Source organism: Leucopleurus acutus, assembly GCF_964270905.1.
Source record: "Leucopleurus acutus genome assembly, chromosome: 19".
NCBI lineage: Eukaryota > Metazoa > Chordata > Mammalia > Artiodactyla > Delphinidae > Leucopleurus > Leucopleurus acutus.
In genome coordinates, this window is record NC_139161.1 from 31292319 (window position 1) to 31317794 (window position 25476).

General features: G+C 51.6%; 1 protein-coding gene across 1 annotated transcript in view; it reads right to left on the reverse strand.

Moving 5' to 3' along the window:
- The window catches only part of AKAP1 (A-kinase anchoring protein 1), a 32621-nt gene extending 11536 nt beyond the window's left edge, over positions 1-21085 (reverse strand). Inside the window, exons 1-2 of the mRNA XM_082861767.1 lie at positions 21012-21085; positions 140-1781 (exon numbers count right to left, since the gene is read on the reverse strand). Of these exons, the coding sequence (XP_082717893.1) occupies positions 140-1757 (1618 nt within the window). The 5' untranslated portion in view covers positions 1758-1781; positions 21012-21085. The remainder of the gene's footprint in view (positions 1-139; positions 1782-21011) is intronic.
- Between the last annotated feature and the right edge of the window lie 4391 nt (positions 21086-25476).

A 25476-nucleotide genomic window follows, 5' to 3' on the forward strand; every position in this document is an offset into this window, starting at 1 on the left:
CGACTTTCTGCAGGCCGGCTGGGACACAGCATTGGAGAGCGTCATTACTTGCACAAGGAGCAGAGGCAGGCCGGCTGCCTTTCCCGACCAAATAAAGGGAGACCCCTGGTCCTCTGAGGGACACCCCAGGCCCTCCTACCTCCCGAATGATCTGCTTCCGCACCCATGGTCCATCCATCCTCAGCCCCCAGGTCCGACAGCTCCCCTTTCAGCACCCCGTTGCTGAAGGGCACAGTACTTTCTGGCAGCAGCGGGGTGGCAGCCTTGTCCCTGGGGCTGGAGGTGGTCTCGGTACAAGAGTCTTCGAGCCCCGAAGTGCTGACAGAATCTGAGCACTGCCCAGAGGAGGCCACGGAGGGGACACCCTGGCCGTTGCTGGACACGCAGGTGACACAAGCGGCATCTTCTGCCAGGATGCTTGCCTCGTCCAGTGACTCTCCAAGGGAGGCAGCCGGTGGAGGGCAGGGGGCCAGGGAGACGTGGTGCGCGGAGTTCTTTGGCTTCCTGTCCTTGGTGGGGCTGGACAGGGGGCTGGTCAGGCAGCTCACGTACGTCTTTGGTGGGGGCAGATCCTCTGCCAGCAGGTCTGCGGAGGGGAAGGCGGCGTCCACCGGGCCCGTGGCTGCCCCCGCTGCGGCCAGAGCAGGCTCCGCGGCATCCTGGCCCAGGGCAGCTCTCTGGTGGGCTCGGGCACAGCTCTCCTCCTTCGGCCCTTGGAGCTGAGCGGCCGAGGCCTGGTGCACCCGACCCGCGATCCTGCCCATCGTGGTGCTCAGCACCTCCTCGGTGGCCTCCAGGATCACTTTGGAGATGATCTGGAAGGCAGCCTGCTCGACCTTCTCGTTTCTGTCCAAGGTCTCTTCCTTGCCCAGCTCCCGGCTGAAGTCTCCGTCCCAGCCTCTGCTCCCCCTGACCCGGGGCGCTGGTGTCTCATCTGGCGTTGCCAGCTCCGAGTGGGCCGACTCCACGAAGCTACTCAGCAACTTCCCCACGGGGTCCTCGTCCACCGCCAGCAGGCTGCTCCCCTTCTCTCCCCCTCCTCCCAAGGGAGCCAGGCTGGGGGCTCTGCTGCTCGGCAACTCGGGGCCCTGCTCCCGGGACACGGGACCTTCTTCCGGCACGTTTTCTCCCGTCACCACGTCACCTGTGCCTTCGGCACCACCCGTCTCCCTGGTCTTCTCCCCAGGGTCCACCTTCTCTGCGGGGGCTGCAGACTGGCCCTGCCGGCGCCGCCCTGCCGGCCTGCCCATCACGGTCTCTCGATTACACACCTCAGCTGCTTCGTGGGGGAACGGAACGCCTTTTGGGGACGGCAGGGGACACTCTAGAGGAGCACACTTGGCTTCGTCACCCGTCAGAGCGAGCTCCACCCTTGCACTGTCCTCTTTGCGTGGTCCTGGTGGAAACCCCGTGTCCGTGGTGTTGGGAAGGCCGCCCGAGGACTCTGATTGCCGGTAGGCCGGGTGTGCCCGCAGCAGGGCCGGCGGCTCCACAGGGGGCTTGCTGGCGGTGGGGAGCTCCCTCTCCGGCGGCTGGGCGGCACCAGGGGGCGGGGCCGCTGCTCCAGGACAGGGGTCCTCCACGGGGAGCGCGTCCTCCGTGGCAGGGCCAGCCCTCAGCTTCACAGCGCTGGCGCCCATCTGTTTGTTGTGGCTGCTGAGGTGCTCTTTTTTACGAGAGAAAAACCACCACCAGCCGAGGAGCGCCAGCACTCCAGGCAGTGCCAAGGGGAAAAGTGAGCGGAACTGGATCGCCATCCTGGAGGCCTGAAGTAACTATACCTGCGAGAACAGGAGAGAAAAGGGGATGCTGTGAGAGCCAGGTAAGAGGATCCTGATACGACTGCACAGCAAAGACAAACAGGTTACGGCAGAGCCTTTGCTCCCCCACTTTCCCTGACCCCAGAAGGAGCATCCCTCCCTCTCGGCACGCCCAAGACTCTGGGTGATCCTTGGAGGTGGGTCGGCAGGAAGACACACCTCCCCCACTTCTGCCCCCTCATCCATGCACACTCCCTTGAAACAAGCTGAGCCTTCTCTTGAAACCAAATCCCTTCCTGCATCACTTTTTTTTTTTTTTTGCGGTACGCGGGCCTCTCACTGTTGTGGCCTCTCCCATTGCGGAGCACAGGTTCCAGATGCGCAGGCTCAGCGGCCATAGCTCACGGGCCCAGCCGGTCCGCGGCATGTGGGATCCTCCCGGACCGGGGCACGAACCCGCGTCCCCTGCATCGGCAGGCAGACTCAACCACTGCGCCACCGGGGAAGCCCTTGCATCACTTCTTGATGCCAAATTCTCCCTATGTTCCCCCAAGGGACTAGTTATGTTTAGTGCTTTAGTTCTCTAAACTCCCAGAGCACTTATCTATCCAGGTGGTGTTGGAGCATTTTTAAACACCAATGGAATCCACATGTACATGTCCCTCGCGTGCACCCCCAAAATCATGAGTCAGTGAAATAGTAGTTACGCAGCAGTAAAGTCAGAACAGAGGATGAGTAAGATTTTTAAAAGGATAGGGGAGGACTTCCCTGGTGGCACAGTGGTTAAGAATCTGCCTGCCAATGCAGGGGACAAAGGTTCGATCCCTGGTCCGGGAAGATCCCACATGCCGCGGAGCAACTAAGCCCGTGCGCCACAACTACTGAGCTCACGTACTGCAACTACTGAAGCCGGCACACCTAGAGCCTGTGCTCTGCAACAAGGGAAGCCACTGCAATGAGAAGCCCGCGCACCACAACAGAGTAGCCCCCGCTCGCCGCAACTAGAGAAAGCCCACACGCAGCAACGAAGACACAACGCAGCCGCCCCAGAAAAAGGATAGGGGATACTCCAAGGTGAGGGACCAGTAAAACACACAGTGGCGTGGAGATAGGGTCATGTTTGAGAGTCAAGTCGTTTACTGGGCTCGATGAGGGTCCTGCACCCGCTGCAGAGTCTGGACTTTTTCCTGTAGACAACAGAGAACCAGCTTTGGTCTGCAAGGCACACACACCAAACTGTGTCTCTAGCTTATTCTGGGTGCAGGACAAAGAGTATTAAGCGAAAGAAAGCTGAAGACCTAGAGTCCGTTAGATCCAGGTAAGCAGAAATAAGAGCCCAGAGGAAGGCGGGAGACACGTAAAGGAGACAGGGAACTGTTTTCTTCACCTGTAAGGTGGGGACACACCTTGTAAAGGATGGCTGGTATAAGATCACTTGAGATACGTGTTAATCCTTGTAAAGCAGGTTAGCTCTCATTAGAGGTATGTGACAAACTTATTCTAGAACACACACTTGTATCCTCTGCCTCCCATACAGCAAATTTTATTGTCTGCAAAAACTGTAAGTCTTCTTAAAACCAAAAATCCTCCACTGATATGGTGAATTACTCCTTAATTGGGTTTGTGCTTTGTTGCAGAGATGAATGTAAATGCTTTAACAACTCTTATTTACTTATATCAGTGTTCAATTTACTTCTATCAATGTTCTCGGGAAAAACCAGAGCAGAGTTCCCCAGGTGGTTCTAATGTTCAACCGAGGCAAAAAAAAGTTCAACCACTGCACACACACACACAAAAAAGTCCTGGAGACTCTGCTTCTCAGAGTGCAGTTTATGGACCAGAAGCACTGAGCATCACCTGAGAAACTGCTCTAAATACAGTATCTCAGCTCTACCCCAGACCATTTAACAAGACCAGCAAAGGACTCACGAGCAACATGACAGCTTGTGAAGGAATCCAGGAAAAGTGTTCTGCTCCAAAGTTAGGGGGTCGGGGAGGGGTGGGAGGGGTCATCTCCAGAAACTCCTTCATCTGTAAAAATAAACCTTCTTGCTAATACCTGAAGATGAAGCAATGGAATTGGAAAATACAAAGCAGAGTTAAACAATGGCCAGGGCTCAGAAGACTATATTAATCCCTTCAGGCACAAAACTCCAATGATGCTACCTTAGAGCTTCAAATTCAAACACGGAACCTCACTAGATGCTTTCCCTTGCATTGCTTAATCCTCAACCACCAGGTGTGCAATATGTATTACCATCCTAAAGGTTAAAATAACTCCAGGTCACACAGCCAAGAGGTTGAACTCACGTTCTACTCCACATTAAATCTAGAACCCACTTTAATGAGTCTGTGCAGACGAGGCATTGTACAGGCCAAGGAAAGGAGAAGTTTGTACCCCTCTTAAAACTTGATGGCCCAATTTTTTGACCCACCTCCTCAAGTAATGGAAATAAGAACAAAAATAAACAAATGGGACCTAATGAAACTTAGAGGTTTTTCACAGCAAAGGAAACCATAAACAAGACGAAAAGACAACCCTCAGAATGGGAGAAAATATTTGCAAATGAATCAATGGATAAAGGATTAATCTCCAAAATATACCAACAGCTCATGCAGCTCAATATCAAAACAACAAATAACTCAATCAAAAAATGGGCAGAAGACCTAAATAGACGTTTCTCCAAAGAAGACATACAGATGGCCAAGAGGCACATGAAAAGATGCTCAACATCACTAATTATTAGAGAATGCAAATCAAAACTACAATGAGGGGGCTTCCCTGGTGGCGCAGTGGTTGAGAGTCCGCCTGCCAATGCAGGGGACACGGATTTGTGCCCGGGTCCGGGAGGATCCCACATGCCGCGGAGCGGCTGGGCCCGTGAGCCACAGCCGCTGAGCCTGCACGTCCGGAGCCTGTGCTCCGCAACGGGAGAGGCCGCAGCAGTGAGAGGCCCGCGTACCGCCAAAAAAAACTACAATGAGGTATCACCTCACACCGGTCAAAATGGCCATCACCAAAATATCTACAAACAATAAATGCTGGAGAGGGTGTGGAGAAAAGGGAACCCTCTTGCACTGTTGGTGGGAATGTAAATTGATACAGCCACTATGGAGAACAGTATGGAGGTTCCTTAAAAAACTAAAAATAGAACTACCATATGACCCAGCAATCCCACTACTGGGCATATACCCTGAGTAAACCATAATTCAAAAAGACACATGCACCCCAATGTTCACTGCAGCACTAATTACAGGTCATGGAAGCAACCTAAATGCCCATCGACAGATGAATGGATAAAGAAGATGTGGTACATATACATACAATGGAATACTACTCAACCATAAAAAGGAACGAAATTGGGTCATTTGTAGAGACGTGGGTGGACCTAGAGACTGTCATACAGAGTGAAGTAAGTCAGAAAGAGAAAAACAAATATCGTATATTAATGCATATATGTGGAATCTAGAAAAATGGTACAGATGAACCTGTTTGCAAGGCAGAAATTGAGACACAGATGTAGGGAACCAATGTATGGACACCAAGGGGGGAAAGGAGCAGGGTGGCATGAATTGGGAGATTGGGACTGACATATATACATTATTATGTATAAAACAGATAACTAATGAGGACCTGCTATATATAGCACAGGGAACTTGACTCCTCTTTGCTGTACAGCAGAAACTAACACAACACTCTAAAACAACTATACCCCAATTAAAAAAAAAACAAAACACCTTGATGACCCTACCCTATGACCCAAAAATCCCACACCTGGAATCTTTCCTTAAAAAAAAATACCACAGGCAGAGGTCTATATAAGAGTGCTCACTGGGGTACCATTTGAAACAAGATTCAAAGCAACGGCTGCTATATCTATTGTAGACTCCATGGTCATACCAGTTTTGGAAAATGAAGCTGATTCTCCTGTACTGACATGGAAAACTTGCCATGATACAGAAAATAAAAGCGGTAGACCACTGTGGGTACGTGATGTCTATGTCCACATAATCCCGTGGAAAAACTGGGAAAGATCCAGGCCAAGCCTTTCAGCTGTGGAAGAGGGGAAGGTTTGTACATTGATCTTGTATCCTACAAACCTTCCCAAACTTGTTTTTTTCCTTATCTGCAAATAGGGACAGTCTTCCCTTTTTCCTTTTGGAAAGAGAGAGTTTTAAATTTCTTTAACAGAGATCCTCCAACTTGGCTGCCCACCAGCATCACTTGGGAGGCTTTTAAACTCTCACAGTGGTACCCAGAACAATTGCATCAGAACCTGAGGGTGAAACCTGTGCATCGGGTTTGTTTTTTTTTTCCACTGTGCAGTCAAGTTGGGGAAGTCACTGTTCTGTAACAACCTGCACACACCCGCAGAAAGGTGGTGGCAGATTATGGAGATCCGCTTTCTGTTCAACGTCCTTCACATAAAAATAAATAAATAAATAAAATGAAATTTGAGAAGGAAAAGAGGTTACGGGGGACGGGCACACTCAGGATAAGGCCCATTATCAGGAAATCAAGTCCCACCCAACAGATCACGTGCCACAGGAAGTGGGGCTGGGGTCTGAACACAGGTTTTCTTCTCGTCAGTAAAGTTATATTCTAATTCCTTATTATTCTAATCCCATTTCAGCAGGGCTTATGGCTGTGATTCCCATAGTATTCTAGCAATTCTCTGCTCTCAGGTAAAAGATTAAATGGAATGGGATGGAGAGAAAGAAAAAGAATCCTATGTCTTAACTACCCATAGGGGGCAGTCTCCTCACTTTACACACCAAGGACCCAAGGCCACAGACTTACATTGGGTGTGTGTGTGTGTGTGTGTGTGTGTGTGTGTGTGTGTGTGTGTGTGTGTGTGTGTGTGTGTGTGTGTAAGGGGGGAGTTGCTACCAAGACATAAACTGCTTCTCAAAATAGCTGGAAGAAGCCCCCCCTTTGGAAGTAAAAGCCCATCACAGGGGTCTGCTCTCCAGCAGGTGTCCCCATCCAACCCCCAGGACCTCAGAAGCTGGCTACACTACAGTAAGGCAGAGGCCCAACACAAACCACCAGTCTAGCTCTGGTTCTGCACTCCACGAGGTCCACACCGCGACCCAGACCACAGCCCACCACGCCCCTGGCCTCCCCTGCGGCCTCATCAGTTCCGTTCCCAGCCCTAGTTCAGATTGAACGCACAGAACCAGCCGCCTGGGGCCATGACACGTGTTCCCTGCCTGCTGCTCTGTAGCCCAGGGACACCGCTGCCACCTGCCCACCTAACCCTGCCAGCCGAGCTCGGTCCCCAAGAGACTGAGGCACAAGCCCCCGGATCCACCATCTATAGCCCCCCCACCGCCCCCCAACAGGCTACTCAGCTAATGACAGCTCAGGAGACACTTTCTGCATTTCCAAGCCAGACAAATACCCCGTTGTTGTGCCAGAAGGGCCTCAGAGAAGGGGGGTGATGCTGCCACCGTGAAGCAGTGTCAGCCACCCCACAGGACCCTGAATGTCCCACCTGATCCCAGTGGCCACCACTCACCCCAGGGACTAGAGCTGGGGCACCAGGAGCCGCTGCTTCTACGTGGGGAGCAGCAGTGGCCCCTCTTATCCACGTCCACAGGGACAGGAACCGCCCGACAGGGAGAGCTCCAGGCGCTTGAGAAAAGAAGTATGAGATCCCCAGAAAGAAGGGGAACACAGGGCTCCTTTACTTTTTCCCAGCAACCAGGGGGCTGTGAATAGCCTCAGGAGCCAGCTCCACCCAGAACAGAGCCAGGAGCCGCCGGGGTCAGCAGACACCCCACCCAAAGGCGGCGGGGTCAGGAGGCTAGTGGGTTTCACCAAGGGCGCGGCGGCCTGGGGGCACCTCACGGGGAGCCCCACTTCTCACCAGTCAAGGAAAGTCCCTCACTTCCTCGGCCCTTCAACTTCGAAGGGCCCTACCTGAGCCAATTCACTCAGACAGACTTGCGCATCGGTAAGGCACTGTTTTCCCTGCTCCACCCGGTCTGATAGGCCTGGACAGGGGGTGCAGGATGCACCCGCCTTCCCTGAACCCTGAAGGGGCTGCCTTCACGCACACACACAGCGGCAGCCCTCACGAGGCCCGCTGCTACCTTCCTTCTCTGGGCACAGACTCATGTATGAGCTGCTCTCTTTGCCCTGGTTTTGTGTGCATGTGGTTTTTTTTTTTTTCTTTTTTAAACCTGAACCTCTGAAGAGGTTTGTAGTGGCATTTAACACTGGAGGTCTAACGGCCTTCACACTCGCTCACTAATGAAGATGGCCTCCTCCCCCAGGGCCTCCCACCCCAGGCCCAGGACACTCAGGCGCAGGAAAAACCTTGCAGAAGAATGCAGAGCCGGCCCTAGCACTGGTGGGGAGGAGACCTGGCTATTTTGAATCTGGCTGCCTGCTTATTTTTAGCAGGTCCATTTGCTGGGAAATAGATGCAGGCTGGCTGGCCGCCCAGTGGTCACACAGAGCTCAACGCAGGCACGTGCCACAGCCCCACAAGGCTGTAGCATTCACCTGGGTCAGTCCAGGTTCTAAGAAGACGTCTTCCTTCTCCCGGAGGAGCAGGCAGCTTCTCAGAACAGCTTACCTCCGGAGAAGTAATGGTCTCACTCCCAAGCGTGATGACCAGTGCAGTCACTGCAGTCTAGAGCCTTCTGCTAAGTAAGAAGGCAGATCTTTGCGAGATTTACTAAACAAGAAAACAAAGAGTGTTGGTTCCATTAAATCAATTTGGCTGTGGTTATTGTGGGAAAAGAGCTGCGTGTGATTAATGATGGGGGGAAAGAAATCGACCCTAAAACAAGAGCTTAGGGGGTCAAGAGCCTTACAAGTCCAGTGTGGGCTTGGGCCTGGCCGGTGAAGCCAGATCTACTCTATGATCCGGGTCTTAGTTGCGGCATGCATGCGGGATCCAGTTCCCCGACCAGGGATCGAACCCAGGCCCCCTACAATGGGAGCACAGAGTCCTACCAGCGGGTCACCAGGGAAGTCCCTACTCTGTGTTCTGAGTGGGCTTTTAAACACTCTCCAAGAAATCTGGACATTTCTTCCATTATTCCAGCATTACATGTTCACTTTTGCTGAAGACGGTCCCTGGGTGTTCACCAACAGGGGGCGCAAGACAGCCCATCTCTGGAGTGTCCAGCACATCAAATTCTTGCTAAGGGGCTTCCCCTCTTGAAGGGGGCCTTCCAAGGACAGGGAACAGCTACATGACTCAGAACCTAAAGCCTAGCACTGCTGCCACTGCATTCAGAGAATAACGGCAGGCTGCTGGCTAGGCCCATGTCGTCCCCCACCTGCCCCCCCACCCCAGAGGAAGGCCACATACACAGAGGTCTTTACAAGACTCCAAGGGTGTCTCTGGGTTTGTATAGGGTGCATTTACCCAATTCCTCATCAGGTTGAGCTTCCGCACATACAAATACGTTTAAGTCGCTGCAAGAAAACGCTTCTGGCCGCCAGAAGCTCACAATCCGGATGGAGGAATCTCTCTGTCTCTCACACACAGATGACCAAGCTGAGCCTGACTTTGGAAGTGGGCAAAGAGAACACAAGGAGGCTGTCTCAAGGAAGGCCATGACTTCCTTAGGCTGTAATGGTGGGCTAACAGCATAAACTAAGGTTCTAAACCCAAGATGCCTTGGGGGTGGAGCGGGCAGCAGGGTAGAGCAGGATGAGTCCGGGAGCTGGAGCCGAATCGCTGGCAGGGCCGGACAAATGGTGTTTGACCTCTACTGTCAGGACAACGGGAAGAAGCCGTGGCAGCTGTGGCACGGCCAAAGCAGAGCAGGTCGCAAGAGGCAAAGGCCTGAGCCGCCCCCGAGGGGGGACTGCAGTCCAGGACTGGTGGCCACTTAAGGCACAGGGGGCCCCTGAGCACTGGAAACGTGACCAGTGTGACTGGGGGACTGAATCTTAAAGTTTATTGGATGTTAATGTAAATGTAAACAGCCACATGCAGCTGGTGGCTACCTAGTGGACAGCGCAGTGCTAGGTGGTGTCCCCGAAGACCTGAAGGAAACACAAGGGCTGGATAAATGCTGCAACGGCCAGCGCCTACCTTGCTGAGCAGAGCATGGTCCTGCCCCTGGGGGTGGGGGACGATGGTGAGCTGGGCCACTGACCCTCAGCAGCATGGCTGGGGCCCAGGAATCACAGCGCTGGGGCCATGCCTCAGGCGGCTGGTCTCGCCCAGCCCGTGTTCACAGGGTTGTTACCTTCATCCTTAGGGGGCCTGGATGGGCTGTGACGCATGTTGGCACCCTAAAGACTCCAAATTAGCTCACAGTGAGGACTGTCCCCCACACCCTCCATTGTGATGGCCCAGCACAGCGGCCAGGGGAGCTAGACCAACCACACTGCCCGTTCTGGGTGGACCAGCTGTCCCACAAAAGTCACGGAACACTTCCAGTCTGCTTTCCAGGAGACCAGAGGCTTCGCCCAGTAACATCTGGGTGGGAGAACCTGCTCACTGAAGCCTCCTCCAACCAAAGCGGAAACTCGGGGTCCAGTACCTGAGCTCCAGGTAAGAAGAGTCAGAAGCAAAAAAATCCCATCTGGACATGGTCTCAAATTAAGAGCTCTTCCTCCTCCAGCTCAATTGAAAATTAAACTTCCACTTAGGAAAACTCGAGAAATCAGGGACCCACGCAGGGTTAACTGCCCAACCTCTCTCCTCCTCCTCTGACCAAACCCACAGCCATCCAGTCTCACCAGGCTTCAGATGATATGGGAAAATCAGCATCTCCTACAAAGGACTTCCCATTGCTTCCCTTGGGGGTAGAGATGTGGTTCTTAAAAACGTGAACAACTATGTCACATCCATCCTGCCCCTTATCCCTGGCTCCTGGCAACCTTCCTGCTTTACAAGTGAATTCTGACAGGTTTCTGAGGACAATGATAGAGCAGGGGCCAGGAAACTGTTCCCAGGCACATGGAGTTCCCACCCATGACCACAGAACACAAGACTGCCCAAAAGGTATGCAGGTGTGCTCTGACAACACGCTCACCTGAAAGCTAATAAGGACGGCATGTGCCTTCAGAAGGAATCAGAAAAGATGCTGCTATGAGGCAAAAGACCCTTCCCACCACCAGCTCGGGTGGGAAAAGCAAAGAGGTAAGACAACGGCTTTCCAAATGGCAGACAGTGCAATATGACCAACTCAGAAATCCCATAAAGGCACATAACGTAATTTCTACTCAACAAACGTTCATCGGTACCAACAGCGTACAAAGCTCGGTGCGACACAGACAGGAATCAACAAACGCGCTGCCCTCTTTCAAGACTTTCAATTTCTTTGGGGGCAAAACCCCCCAATGACCTCTTCTCCAGTGGGCCTGGTACTGCCACCCTCTGCCACAGCCCAAAAGTCAGGCAAACGTCCTGGCTGGGCAAGGGGGCGGGGGTAGGAATCAGGCTGCCAGACACCCCAAATTAGGATGTTCTAGTGTCCTGGGGTGAGAGACGAAAGGACGTTAGCCTTAATGGCAGTGCCATGGGAGCCAAGGGGGCTGGGGTGCCCCCTTCAGCATGCAGACTTTCATTCTCACCACGACTTGGTACCCAGGTCCAGATCCCCTCTCATTTCAACTACTACTGAAGTAAAGCCCGGCCTTTTGCTGGTGTGGCAGAAGGGACCCGGGGGCCTGGTTGTCTCTGCCGTCTTTCCACCAAACCTCAGCCTTCAGCTGCACAGCTCCGACCCCTGCCTTCAAAGGGGCTTGTCCCTGGGCACAGATCAGCGTGCTTCTGGTTGGCTGCCCACCCTCGCACACTTTCTCACCAAGACGAGGGAGTAAAACAAGAAAGGAGAGGGCACCAATCCAGGAAGCAACACAAGAGAAGGGGAGAAGGAAGTCCCAGGATGCAGGGCAAGCGGAGCCAGGGGACCGGGGATGCTTCCCAGGAGCGACTCGGAACTGCTGAGTCTGCAGTAAGTTTAAGCACGAGAGGAGCTTCCCGAGAGGAGCTTCCGGGCAATCGACCCGCAGTGGCCAAGGCCCAGGGGTGAGTCAGAGAACTGGTGAGACATACAAAGAAACCAAGCTAAGGAAACAAAGGAAATTAACTAGGAGAAGAGAAGGGAGGGGGAAGACAAGAAAGGAAATAGGATTGCAGCCATAGCAATTTTTAGATCACAACACTGTCATGTGACCAAATGTTGGGTTACCTCTATACTGAGAGGATGAGGGGGGAAAAAGTGGAGGAATGGGCCAAGTCCTTATCTTGCAGAGCAGAAAAACAAAACAGATAATATTTTTAAAAAGGAAGGAAGGAAAAAAAGGAGTAGTATACTATTTAGAAATACAGTCAGCCCTCCCTATCTATGGACGCAGAACCCGAGGACAGAGACTGCAAGGGATTTGAGCATCCGCAGATTTTGGTTATCTGCGGGGGTCCTGGAACAAATGCCCCAGGAGACCAAGAGTCAACTGTGTAGAGGTAAATGGCAGGGAGGACGGCTGCCTCTAGGAGAGAACAGGACAGGATGGGGAAGCACTCCAAGCAAAGGGCTGTTCTTTCAAAGCTTAACAGAGTCAAAAGTCAAATCTGTCTACAAGCAACGCTTTGACAGAAAATTAATACATTCTTAAGTATTACCTACAATGGACGCTCTACTACCATACAACTTTATGTTTCTTGTTAACCATTATAACAAATATGTATTAGTGCCAATTCATCTTTTTTTTTTTTTTTTTACGGTACACGGGCCTCTCACTGCTCTGGCCTCTCTGTTGCGGAGCACAGGCTCCGGACGCGCAGGCTCAGCGGCCATGGCTCACGGGCCCAGCCGCTCCGCGGCATGTGGGATCTCCCCGGACCAGGGCACGAACCCATGTCCCCTGCATCAGCAGGCGGACTCTCAACCACTGAGCCACCAGGGAAGCCCCCAGTTCATCTATGCACAAACTTATACTGCTTTATTTTCCCATAATAACTGATACCAACCTTCCTTCAGAAAACCCCCAACTGCCGCGCTGACATAGAGTAACACTCAGAAAGAGAACATGCTTACTGACAGCTAGACCCTTTCAGAGACAAGGCGTATGATCCCCCCACCCCGGTGAGGTCACACCAGCATCAGGCAGCAGAACCCCCCAGGGCTAGCCATTTAATAAAGATTTTAATACCCACAGCGAGCCAGGTTCCACTGGGGTTGGGGGCAGGGAGGTGGGGGAGCCCTCCGGAAGCAAAGGTGGAAGGAGGGGTAGGGAGTCACATTTCAGATGAGATAATACCGCAAAGAAGCCGGAACCTGCAGCCTCTCTCAACAGATTCAGACAGCTGAGCCCTAGGCATCCCCTGCACGTAATGAATTAACCATACTCCTGTGCATCCAGAATGGTACTAGTTGGGAGAGTTGAGAAAGCCAATCACTTTCTGTGTTGCGTAGATTAAACGAGGAACCCAGGCTGACGAAGGCTGGATCAAGTGTGCCTGGGAGAGGGGGAGCTTTAGACAGAATGGTCAGGGAAGGTCTCTCTGCAGAGGTGGCAGGAGAGTGAACAGCAAGGAGCGGCTCTGCCAAGATCCTGAGAGGACAGGGAAAGGAGAGGGGGAGAAGGCTCCAGCGGGGAGAAGACGTGCCAGCAACCTAAGGCAGGAACAAGCCTGGCTGACTCAAGAGACAGCAAGAAGGGGAGGCAAAGACGAGGCTGGAGGGCCGCTGCCAGAGAAACTGCTCCTCAGCATCGCTGCGCAGAAGCCATGCTGAAGGTTAAGAACCTGGAAGACCAGGTTCACCCAACTCCCTCCAGAGAGGGGGACCGACTTGCCCGAAAAGCCAGGGGACTGTAGTTTCTGAATGAACAGAAGTTGACTGCAGCGTCCGCTCCAGGACAGAGTGCCTCTGTGGCTGGTAGCATGGCGGGCACGTACTGTGTGAGCCAACAGAGGTTCGCTCTGAGTTCTCAGCGAATGCATCTGCCAGGAAGCCCTGAGGTCACTAGCCCTGGAGGACCGCAGCTAAGCCCTCACCCACAGTGCCTCCACACCCTCAAGTGCATCTGTCCCAATAAGGTGGCCCAGCCCCCCTCCGGGGGTGGGGGTGGGGTTGCAGATGGAGGACAGAGACAGACAGACAGACACACAGAAGTCCCTGCCACTTCTTTGAATCGGACTTTGCGAAAACAACCTTGTTCTCCAGCCAACGTAAACCATAGGCAACAGAGGACCTTATATGGCTCTAAGCTTTCTTAATCAGAAACAAGAGAGATGGGCTGGAGCTGGCAGCTCCAAGTTAGAGGAAAGAAGGGACAAGAAAGGGGGGAGAACGGAGGGCAGCGAGGAACAAAACTTGTTTGTCAAACCCCTTTTTCGTATCTCTTCAGCCTCAGTGGCTTCCCAGTAAGAATTCCTGCTGAAGGGCATGGGTTTGTCTTCTCTTGTGGTTTTATTTTGGCTTAAGTCAGAGGATGCCAGTTATGAGGCTGCCGCGGATTCACAGTTTTACAGAGTTTTTAGTGGCCTGTCCTCAGGCTGGATGACTTCCCACGAAGACAGAACTAATGTGATTTCCTGAGAGATCGGCTGCTGGGTCGTCCTTCCCTAGGACAGCAATCCTGACCTAGGAGTGCCGGCTCACTGGGCTGCCTCGGTCACATGCCTGCCTGGCCCGGGAGGCAGGGGTGGGTCCTTGCCACAGGTCCAGATAGAAAAAGCAGCCCAGGGACCTCTTAAGTGACCGCACACACATACACACCCCCCATGACAGTCTCTAGGGTGGCTTTATTCTCCTTCCTCCCCTGATTAGGAGAGGCAGCAGCTCTGGCACCAGGACCTGCCCCGTACACTGAAGCCACATGCACTTGGCCCTCCTAAAGGATACCACCTGCTAAAAATAGCATGATAGCACATGCTTGGCTGGGCGGGCCTCACCAAAGTCAAAGGACAAAGCAAGGAGGTTAGTCTCAGCATGGCCTCTCCTCACTAGAGACAGAGCTCACGCCCATCCCAGTGCAGCTCAGGGCAAGCCACTCCCATCTCTCAGGAGGGGCAGGAAGGGGGAGGGGCAGGAGATCTGTCTTCCCAGCCAAGGCCGGAGGGAAGGGGGGGGCAGGGCAGCGTGCTGAGAGCTGAGGGCTGGGTTTGAAGGGATCCTGCTGCCTGCTCCAACACGGAGCAAGCCAAGCTACTCTCAGGCGATGGCCTGTTGAGGCCAGGGGATGGTCTCGAAACCCTGTGTGAGGTCTGACAGGCCACACTATTACTAGCCAGGGAATGAGTGACTTCAAGGCTGCCTTTTCAACCAGGTGATCAAACTAAGCCAGAGTCTTGAGAGCCGTTTTCCAGGCCCTAAGGCATGGTTATGCAGCTCCAAGGCACTGGACGGTTGCACAATTCTGATAAAACACTTGCCTTAAAGATCCTTAACTTCTGTTTCCTGTAAAATGATAACATCCAAAGAAATGGGATACAAATACCTCCCTCCTAGGGCTGAATGAGGCTGTAATGACCTAACAGTCTGACTCAGTTTGTGGGATTTTATTCTTTTAAAAACCCAGTTTCACTTTCTGGATGAGGATGGAGGGCTAATGGGGCAGTTAACAAGAAACAGCCTCTAAGCAGGGAGCTAGAGATACTGAACCCTGATCTAAGCCCCAAGACAGCCCAGTCCTGTGCCCTAGGATCAGCTTACCTTCCCTAGGGCCTCTGTTTCCACATACACAAACTAGAAATTCTTTTTTTTTAAATTAATTAATTTATCTTTGGCTGCATTGGGTCTTCATTGCTGCGCACGGGCTTTCTCTAGTTGCTACTCTTCATTGTGGTGCGTGGGCTTCTCATTGCAGTGGCTTCTCTGGTTGCGGAGCACGGGCTCTAGGCGCGAGGGCTTTAGTAGTTGTGCCTCGTGGGGTCAGCAGTTGTGGCTCGTGGGCTCTAGAGTGCAGGCTCAGTAGTTGTGGCACACGGGCTTAGCTGCTTCTCAGCATGTGGGATCTTCCCAGACCAGGGCTCGAACCCGGTCCCCTGCATTGACAGGCAGATTCGTAACCACTGTGCCACCAGGCAAGTCCACAAACTAGGAATTCTTAACCTCATAGGATTGAGAGAGAATAAAAAGGGAATAACGTGCAAAAACCCTGCCAAATTATCAGGTATACGGTAGGTACTCAGTAAGTGTCTGTTATGCATCTTCTGCTGTTGGGGCCCAAAAAAAGAGTTCACATTATATGCCAAAGGCCAGTCTAGTAGGGTTCAAACTAAGCACACCCAGGACTAGATGAGGGGCATCTGGAAATAGAGCGCACTCCCCAGAGCCGGCTCCACACCAACACTTCGGGATCCCCACTGGGGACCAACTCTCCCCGAGGCCTTCAGTAAAGCCAGGCCTCCTAACACTGAGATGGACCGGAGGAGCAGAATGAAAATGACGCTTGTCCGCAAGGTGTCTGCAACCTGGCTCAGCAGAGGGCCCACACTGAGACCTGCAGGAAGTCACCAGGTGAGTGAAGGACCAAATAGCAAGTCTCCTGACGTAACGACCAAGCCAGTGAGCACTGGCCTTGGAGAAGCAGCGAGGACCTTTACACTGATAAACAGGCTCTCAAGCGAAAACGGCTTTCCAAAGGCTTGGCGTCTGGCCCCTTCACTTCACACTCCCATCCCCAGAGCCCTCACTACACTCCTTTCTCAAACTGTTTCATAATTGATCACTGCCCTCCAAGCTGGCAGACCGGAACTTGTTCTGAACATGCCATGGAGAGGACTGATAAATAACTTGTCACCAAAGCTGTTGGGTGTGTGGAATATGGAAGACTAAGCCCAAACACGTGATGCTTTACAAGGCGAGACAATGAAGCTTTTAGAGTTGGGCAAAGAACTAAGTCCAGTGCTGTCCAACAGAGCTTTATGTGATGATGAAAATGTTCCAGAACCTGCACTGTCCAGTACTGCAGCCACTGGCCACATGAAGCTACTGAGCACTTGAAATGTGACTACTGTCACCAAGGAACTAATTTTTTAATTTTACTTAATGCTTTAAAAAATTTATATTTAACTAGCTACATATAACTAGTAGCTACCCTATAGGACAAGGCAGCTCTAGACCCTCAACCCTAAAGACAGACTGAGGAGAATAAAGATATTGTAAAAAATAAAAATATTTAGTACAGTAGCACCTTAGAGTTAAATGAACTTCAAATGCACCTAAAACAGTGGGTTGTCATTTTTTTCTTAGACTTTGGCTTGTACTACCCAGGCATCCCCAGCCCAAACACACCCTGCCTCCCATACACAACCTGCGGCAACTCTACCTCCCAGCAGCCCTAAGGGGCTGACTAACTCCAGGGGTTAGTCAGATTGTGCTCTTAGGGGCACAATCTGAATGGCTTTGGTGTTGACCAATCTTCTTTCACCAGCTAAAGAAACTAAGACCCTGAGGGCCAACAGACCTGCCTGGAACAACAGCCAGGTTTCAACCCTGAAAGCGGCACCCAGATCTCAACCTCCACTCCACCCACACCCCCCAATCCAGGGCTCTTGCTAGCTAAGCCCAGGGTGAAACAAGCCTCATCAGCCCTCAGCACTGCATACCTTTACTTCCAGAACTCTTCTGAGGCCCTGCTTTGTTCCTAAGTACATAGGCCTCAGTGAGGACCGGCTAAGTGAAGGCAGCCAGGCTGTACGACCAGATGGGGACAGAATGTTTACTGTCAACTGTTGCAAACTTATCAAACCGAGCTGCAGAGACACTCAAGATGGCAAGAACTGGACAGAACAAAGACCACTTAGTAGAACCATTTAGGAGGAGGAAAAGGACACCTCGAAAGTTCCTTATAACTGAAAGCCAGTCCTCAGAATGCTGAATGATAACACACATTCCTTTACTGCAACAATCTGCTTAGAAAGCAACAGAAAGGTTAGGTGAAAAGCCCATGGACTTGATGACTCCTTGTCCTTCTCACAAAAGTCCTCTAGTTCAAGTCCAAACCCACACTTGTCGGTTTCTCTATCCCTCTATTTGTATTTTTTATTAGCCACTGAAACAATCCCGAATGAACTCTAGCTTCACCCTCCTCAACTGCACTCAGAGGTGTCAGGATTAAAGGATTAGGGAGGCGTTTGCTTGTAACTCACCTCCCAGAGTAACTATCAAGGAAGAGGTGTCCCCTAGATTTTAGTTTCCATGTCCCCACCAGCTATTTCTCCAGCTACTCTGTCCTACCCGAAACACTGTCACTGTTTTACACGGCCCAAGTTTAAAACTAGGTACGAGGGCCAGCAGGTTTGCTCGGTGGAAATGCCACACACAATGGGTACTTGATGTTAAATGATCAAAGGTGAAACCTGTGTGAGACATTACACCAGAAAGGGATGTGGAAGAAACAACCTGCCCTAGAAATGAAGGTTTAGGATTAAAATACATCCCACAAAGATCAGCAACTCAAATAGCATGAAATGATTTCAGTGGGATAAGAGGCCCGTAAGGACCCACCACCACCTGCCCAGAGCAGAGGGAAACTCCCTAGAAAGGTAAGCTGAAGGTACTAAGTCACACCCAAAACTTCCCCACAAGAGCACAGCGGTCCAAACTGCAGAGAGGCCCATTCATCCTAGACTCACAGGGAAGATGAGGAAGGAGGAGCCTGGGGAGAATGGGCTGGAAGGCACCAGCTCACCAGGCACATGGGGTGCTGTAGGCTTGAGCCAGGAGGCTGGCTGGCAAAGTGTGGGGAAGCCAATTTGTTTTCCCCCTCCTTCCAACCAAGTTTCCAGGTCAGAGGTTGGGGAGTAGGGTACTTTTATTAGAATTCAAGTAAGTCACTTAACAGATTCAAGGGAAACTTAAAGTCAGTCTCAGAGACTCTTTAAGAAAGAGGGGAAAAAAAAGAAATCAATGCTTGAGCACCCATCATGTACCAGGCACAGTGCCATGCCCCACAAATATTATCATAATTTGTCTTTAGGATGGGAGAACACTGAAAAGCCTAAAACTAGCCTTCACCCACAAACGATGGTTATGACCTGGCCTGGGTTCAAAGTCCAAGAATAATTTGGGTTACCAGGTAGAGCAAAACAAATGACTTTAAAATATTGATGCTGAGCAACCTTATACTGGAGACACATCCCCGTGGCACCTGAGCAGCCACTTCCAACAGACACCTTCACTGCCACCCTGCAGTGGCCAAGTCTGAGTGTACTTCCTAGAAACAGCTGGGAGGAGGAAATGATATTCACACAAAGGGCTCCAGCTAGACACTCACAGGCTGGGAGGGGATCAGTTACCTGCAACTTCTGGGCCATCACCTGACAAAACATATGACAATAGAGCCTATTTAATCCAGGTAGGCACAAAGGCTTCAAAGATTTGCATACTTGTAGGACGCAGAGAACCGACTCTGGCCTAGGGCCATTCTTCATCCGAGAATATACCCAGGAATTACTACCCAGAACCCACAAAACTAGTTTTGACGTTCAAGAGGAAAGGTTCAACACAAGTCAGAAAAGCTCCCCCAAAATTACTTCACTTGCTTCCAGTGCTGAGAAAATCTTAAATAATCAGCAGGTGAACCACCTGAACTTCAAGAAAAGAGGAATTTGATAAATGGTCAAATCATGCTGCCCTCTCTGCATTTCAAAGATGCTCTGTACCTTTAAGAGCAAAGAGGGTGGGTGGTGCTTACTAAGAGCCCACACTTCTAAATAGAATTTAAAAAAAAAAAACAAAAAAACTAATCCGGGAAGGACTTAGTTACAGTAACACGGTAGCAAAGTAAGGTCACTAGTTGCTAGAATTAATAGCTTCTTGTGAATGGTGCTTCTTGATCAATAATTTCGACAAAGGGGGTGGGGGGCTTGGATAGCAAACCAACAGATATGACTGTACCAAGTATCCAGCAACCCAGATTTCCCTGCAGGAAATAAATTTAAACACCAAGCAGCCTGAACTTCATAGGGGAAAGATGGCTAGTTGACCCTAATTGTCCTGCCCACACACCCTACCCGACCTGAGAGGCCTCCTCTCACACCTGGAGTTAAGTGCACCGGGTTTGTGTTAGTAGAGGCCGGGGGGCAAGAAGGCGCCAGCCAACCTCTGCATCTCCGCGGAGAAGGGAGACCGCGAAACGCCCAGGGCTTCCAAGCAGTCCCAGGTCTATTCGGCACCACCCAACACACCAACAGCTCCTATCCGTCTCTTGTGCCTTCCTTGGAGGAGAAATGGGAGGAACCGCACCCAAGGGCACAAAATAGTAAAACTGGCGAAAGCCTGCCCAAACACACTTTGATCCAGAACCCCGAAACTAGCGTGGTCCCTCCGGCCCGAGGACCAGAGGTGGGTGCAGGCGGAGCACGACACGTGACCCACAAACCCGCGGGCATTAAGTCAGCGGGCACACGGGACAGGACAGCCTCCGCCTCTCCGACACCCTTTAAGGGGCTGCAAAAGCTAATCCTCTTGAGAGTCACCAAGCCTTTCACATCGGGACCCTAACTCGGTTCAAACGGTTTCCCTCCGCCCGCAAAAAGGTTCCAATCACGACCTATCTCCTAGCTCATCCTCCCGGCTCTGCAAACCGAGCCCCTTCCCCTGGTTCGCCGCACTGAACTCCCAGGGGCAGAGCGACCAGCTCTAGTCTGCCACCGCCGGCCTCGATGGGGAGCACCCCCGGGCGATATAACGGGGCCCAGAAGTTGGGTGAGGTTCCTGAAGTGACCAATTCAACTCAGTGGGGAAGGAGTGCCCGCAGGCCTTGGGACACTTCCTCGCCCTTGTGAGCACCTGGCCCTGCCCACAGCCCGCCCGCCGGCGCCTCTCCCGGCTCAAACTGGGTACACACGACCTTTGAAAAGTAAACGCGTGTGGGGTTGGGCGACCTTGGGTGGAACGCACTCAGGTCCGTCTCTCGGGAGAGTGTGTGCGCTCGGGGAAAGTTAAGCCGCAGAGGGGTATCCCGGGCGTCGCGCCCTCGCTTCCCGCCCCCGAGGATGGTGACGCGCGTAGGGGACACCGCGCGGCTGCGGAGCGCGGCCCCAGCCAAGCACAAGCGATTTGTCAGCAAGAACCCGGCGGAGAAGGACGAGGGGGCGCGCAGGCGACGAAAGAGAAAGGGCCTGCTTGACAGCAGGCGACGGGCCGGAACCCCTCTGCACGCCCTCAGCGTCGGGAGCCTCGCACCCCGTGAGTCCTGGAGCACGCGACGCACCCTGCACCTGCACCCTAGGATCACCATCACCCCAACGGCGCCGCTCTCGGGGCCCCGGCAGGTGGTCCCCAGTTCAGCCGCTCCCTGCGGCCCCAACTTACCAGCTCCTCGGCGACCGTCAGGATGCAGAGTCCTCGCGCCGCCGCCGCCGCCCCCTGGCCCCTCGGCCCCCGCCTCTGCCCCGCCTCAGCCCGTCTGCCAGGCCGGTCCCGCAGCGTTGCACTCCGGCCGCTCCCCCACGTGCTCGCCCAGACCCGTGGAACACAGAGACATTAAATACTGAGGACGCGCAGAGACGTGCCCGCGGCGCGACGCAAGGCCCCGCCCCCCGCCCTCGTGCCCCCGCGCCTTCCCGGCTCACCTGCGCGTGCGCGCCGCCGGCCGCTCCCGCCAGCGCCTCTGCCAGCTGCGCCAGAGGGGGCGCGGTCTAGAGTGTTCCGCCAACATCCCGCCCCCGCCGCCCGCAGCCGGGCCTTGCTCAGGCTCTCGCGAGATGAGCTGTAATCTCGGCTGGGCTCAGGAGAGAGGCCTGGCTGGAGTCTTCGGAACGCCCCTCGCTCCTCCCCCACCTACGAACCTCGAAGCTCTGGACCCCTCAAGACCTGCGCGAATTCGCCCGCCTCGGGTGTGGGAGATTTCGAGGGGCCAGTTAGACCGTCTGCCTGCCTCTGTATAGAGAGGCCCCTGGAAAAGGCAAAGGGGCAAGTGATGCTCAGGGCTCCTCTTGCCTCCCTTGCCTATATATACTATATAGATAGAATATAGATCTATATTATATAGGTATATTCACTGTAATTCATCATTACATTGTACGCATGATTTAGTGATATTAATAACTGCACGATAATAACTGCGTGATGGGAGTACGTGGCACCACTCAGATGCGGCATTCTTGCGCATTTTCACAACTTGGTGATGTCAAAGTGAAACAAACTTTCCTCCAAAGGGGGTTGGGTTTTGGAATAATTCCTGCCAAGAGATAGTCATCATGATCTATCAGTGACTCCCTGAGGAAACTTGAGAAAATAAATTGCCCCCAAACAGGTGGACAGGGTGGGGGTTCCAGCTGGCCAGAGACATAGGGACTTTAAGTGAAAAGAGATCATGCTAAGAACTATTACTTGGGAACATGGTTAATCCTAACTAGTTATCAAATGCAAATTTAAATGATGATGAGATACCTACTGAGTTTAAGTTCATATATGTATATGAATCCCAATTGCATGGTGTGATTAGGGACATGAAGGAAACAATCAGGAAAGAAATAACAAGAGACCTATTTTAGGTTCTGTGGTTCAAAAAGGCCTAAGGTGAGACTTAAACTGAAACCTGCTTGATGAGAAGGAGCTGGCCTTGCAAATTGTACTTGAGAATAAGGGTTGGGGAGTATTCCAGCAGAGGCAGCAACACTGCCTGTGTCGCAGGAAACAGCGTTTGGTGAACTAGATTGGTGTGGATGGACTACAGTGAGGTGGGGAGAGTGCTAGAAAAGAAGGTTGGAGACTATAAAGGGAGGAGGGGTTTTTGGGGGGGCAGGGGGTGTGAGGGAACTGGACCACTTTATAAACCATAGTAAAGCTTAGATTTTCTTCTCTCTGTTTAGCTCCCAGGCATACTTCTCCCCCAGGGCCTTTGCACTTGCTATTCTCTCCAACTGGAATATTCTGCAGAGCTCAACTCCCTCATTTCTTTCAAGTCCTTTGCTCAAAGATCACCTACTCAGTCTCAGTGAAACCTTCCTTGGAGTCCCTGTTTAATAACTGTAAAGACACACACACACACACACACACACACACACACACAAAATTCCCTGTCCTTCACACCTTCTTTATTTTTCTTCACAGCATTTACCACTATCTACATACTACATATTTCTTTTATTTCGTGAATGGAGGCGTTGTTGAGGGTATGGCACATCGAGGGCACTGAGTAAAAATATGTTTAGTGAATGAATGGGAAGCCATTAAAGAGGGTTAAGTAGAGAGTGACACAGTATAATTTCTGTTTGGAAATGGGAGCTGTAGCTGCTGTGGAAAGAACGGACTAGAGGAACACTAGCATAGAAGCAGTGAGACCAGTTGGGAGGCTGGTACAGTGGCCCAGGTGAGAAATCATGTTGGCTGAGCCGAGAGTCATGGCAGTGAACACGAAGAGACTGCTTTGGACTCAAGACAGATTTTAGAAGTAGTAGCAACAAGACTCACTCATGTTGTTGGGGGTAAAGAAGAAGGAGAATGCTTCCTCAGGCCTGAGTTACTGTGTGAAATGGGGTACGGTTTATTGAGATGGGGGAAGATGGGGGCAGAGAATCATTCGTTTCATTTTGGACCCATTAAGTTTGTAATGTTTTCGTAACATCCAAGTGCAAATAGTAATTAAGCTGGATATGCAAGCCTGCAACTCAGAGGACTTGGGCTCAGAGGAGTGGATGGGAAATACAAGTATGTATTGAAAACCATGTAAAAAGTGGATATTTTAAAGGCAGACAATGCCCTGGTGGTGGTGGAGGTAGGAAATAGCCACAAGGAAGAAACTGAAAAATGATGCCGGGGGGTGAGACCTGGAAAGGTGGCAGGAAAAAATGGGGGGACGGAGGCAGAGGGGAGGAAGAGGAAGAAAGAGGGAGATGGAGCTATGAGTGTGGTTATGAGAAGGAGGGACAGAAAGCAGGGGCAAAGAAGACGGAGATGTCAGTCATATCTATGCCTGGGGATGAGGGCAAAGGCTGCCAGGATAAAAGGAATGAGGGGAGAAAAGAGGAGTGGGAGAACGGGAACACTAGGGAAGATACAAGACTCAAGTCCAAGGGGGAAAGGTGAGAACACAGATTAACTGTAATCACAACTAGAAATCAGCCCAGCAGCTGTGGCTGAGGAGGTGACCACAGGTCAGGGCAGTTCAGAGGTCAAAGAGTGATTCTAGTATGAGATTAGAAGATAGAGGAATGAGAAGGGAGGTGAGGATGGAATGTGAGTCTAAGAACGTGGCCATGAGGAAAATAGGATTCTATTATTAAACTCCAACATGAGCTCATAATGGGCAAAAGCCTGCTTAAGGCAGGGATTTTAAGCTAGGTTGCCCAAGCTTCTGGATGTCCATGAGCTCCCCAAAATTGCACACATAGTTTTATAAGTATGGTATTTTCTGTGGAAATAGGTTATTTTTAATATATTGCTTTTGTCTCATTAGATTAATATAACACCCCGAACAAAGTGAAACGAACCTCTCTTACTCTCCATCCCACTCCCTGTTCCCTTAAACTGCAGAAGCATTTGGTTCTGCCCCAGGACATGCGTGTCTGCAGGGAAGAATAAATGGTCTCCTTCTAGGGAAGTCAATGGACAGAGTTGGGAAGTAACAACACTAATGGCTAATGCTTAATGAGCACTTAACGTGCAGCACCGTTCACAGCACCTTATTCTAACCTCCACAAACCTCAGTCACAAAGCAGCAGAGACAAAGTTTTTAACCCAAGAAATCTGGCTCGGAACCCATGGGTTAACCAGTTCACTATACTAGAGGCGGATCTAGGGATCCAGAGAGCGGTATTATACAGGAACGTGTCTGCTATAAATTGAATTGTGTCCCCCCCCAAAAAAAAGATAATGATGAAGTCCTAACCCCCAGCACCTCTGAATGTGACTTTATTTGGAAATACGGCTGTTGCAAATGTAATTAGTTGAGCTGAGGTCATAACTGGAGTAGATTGGACCCCTAATGCAATATGACTGGTGTCCTTATAAGAAGATGGCCATGCGAAGACAGGGAAACAGAGAGAACATCATGTGATTACAGCAGATTGGATTTATGCATCTATAAGCCAAGGAATGCCAAAGATCACCCACAAACCACCAGAAGCAAGTAAGGGCCAAGGGCCAAGGAAGGATTCCCCTGCAGGCTTCAGAGGGAACAGAGCCTGCTAACACCTTGATTTTGGGCTTACTCCCTCCTATACCGTGAGACAATACATTTCTATTGTTTTAAGCCATCCAGTTGGTGGTACTTTGTCACAGCAGCCCTAAGAAACTGGTACAGTGCCCTTCTTTCTTGAACCCACGGGTGCCAGGTGGTACAAGAGAATGTGAAGTCATTCAGCAGTTGATAAAAGGTGGCTGTCCCCTTCCTCCCATCTGGGCCCAAGGTGCCATGTCTTCACAAGGCAGAGGCCTCATCCAAGTGGCTATGATGAAAGGGCCTCAGATAGGCACTACCCAGGCTCTGACACCATCACCACTACATAGTTCTTGGGAATTTTCCAGCTACGTATTTAAGATCTTAATTCTGGTTCTGTTCAGTGGGCGTCTGGCAGGGGTATGGTTGGCCATTTCCCAGAGCCCCCTCCACTCTTCCCAGCTTCTTCCAGTTTTGAAGTGGAGCCTGAGAAACTCTGCAAGCTACTCCAGATAGGGTGAAATTCTACCCCAAACCAGGTTAGGTCCTTCAACTATAGCCAAGCTCGTGCATATAGAGAAGCAATTAAATCTTCTATAGATAGACTGTTACCTACCTCATTCTGTTCCATGAGAGGCATCTCTTTGGGGCCAACTGTTGGGATCTGTAAGGCCA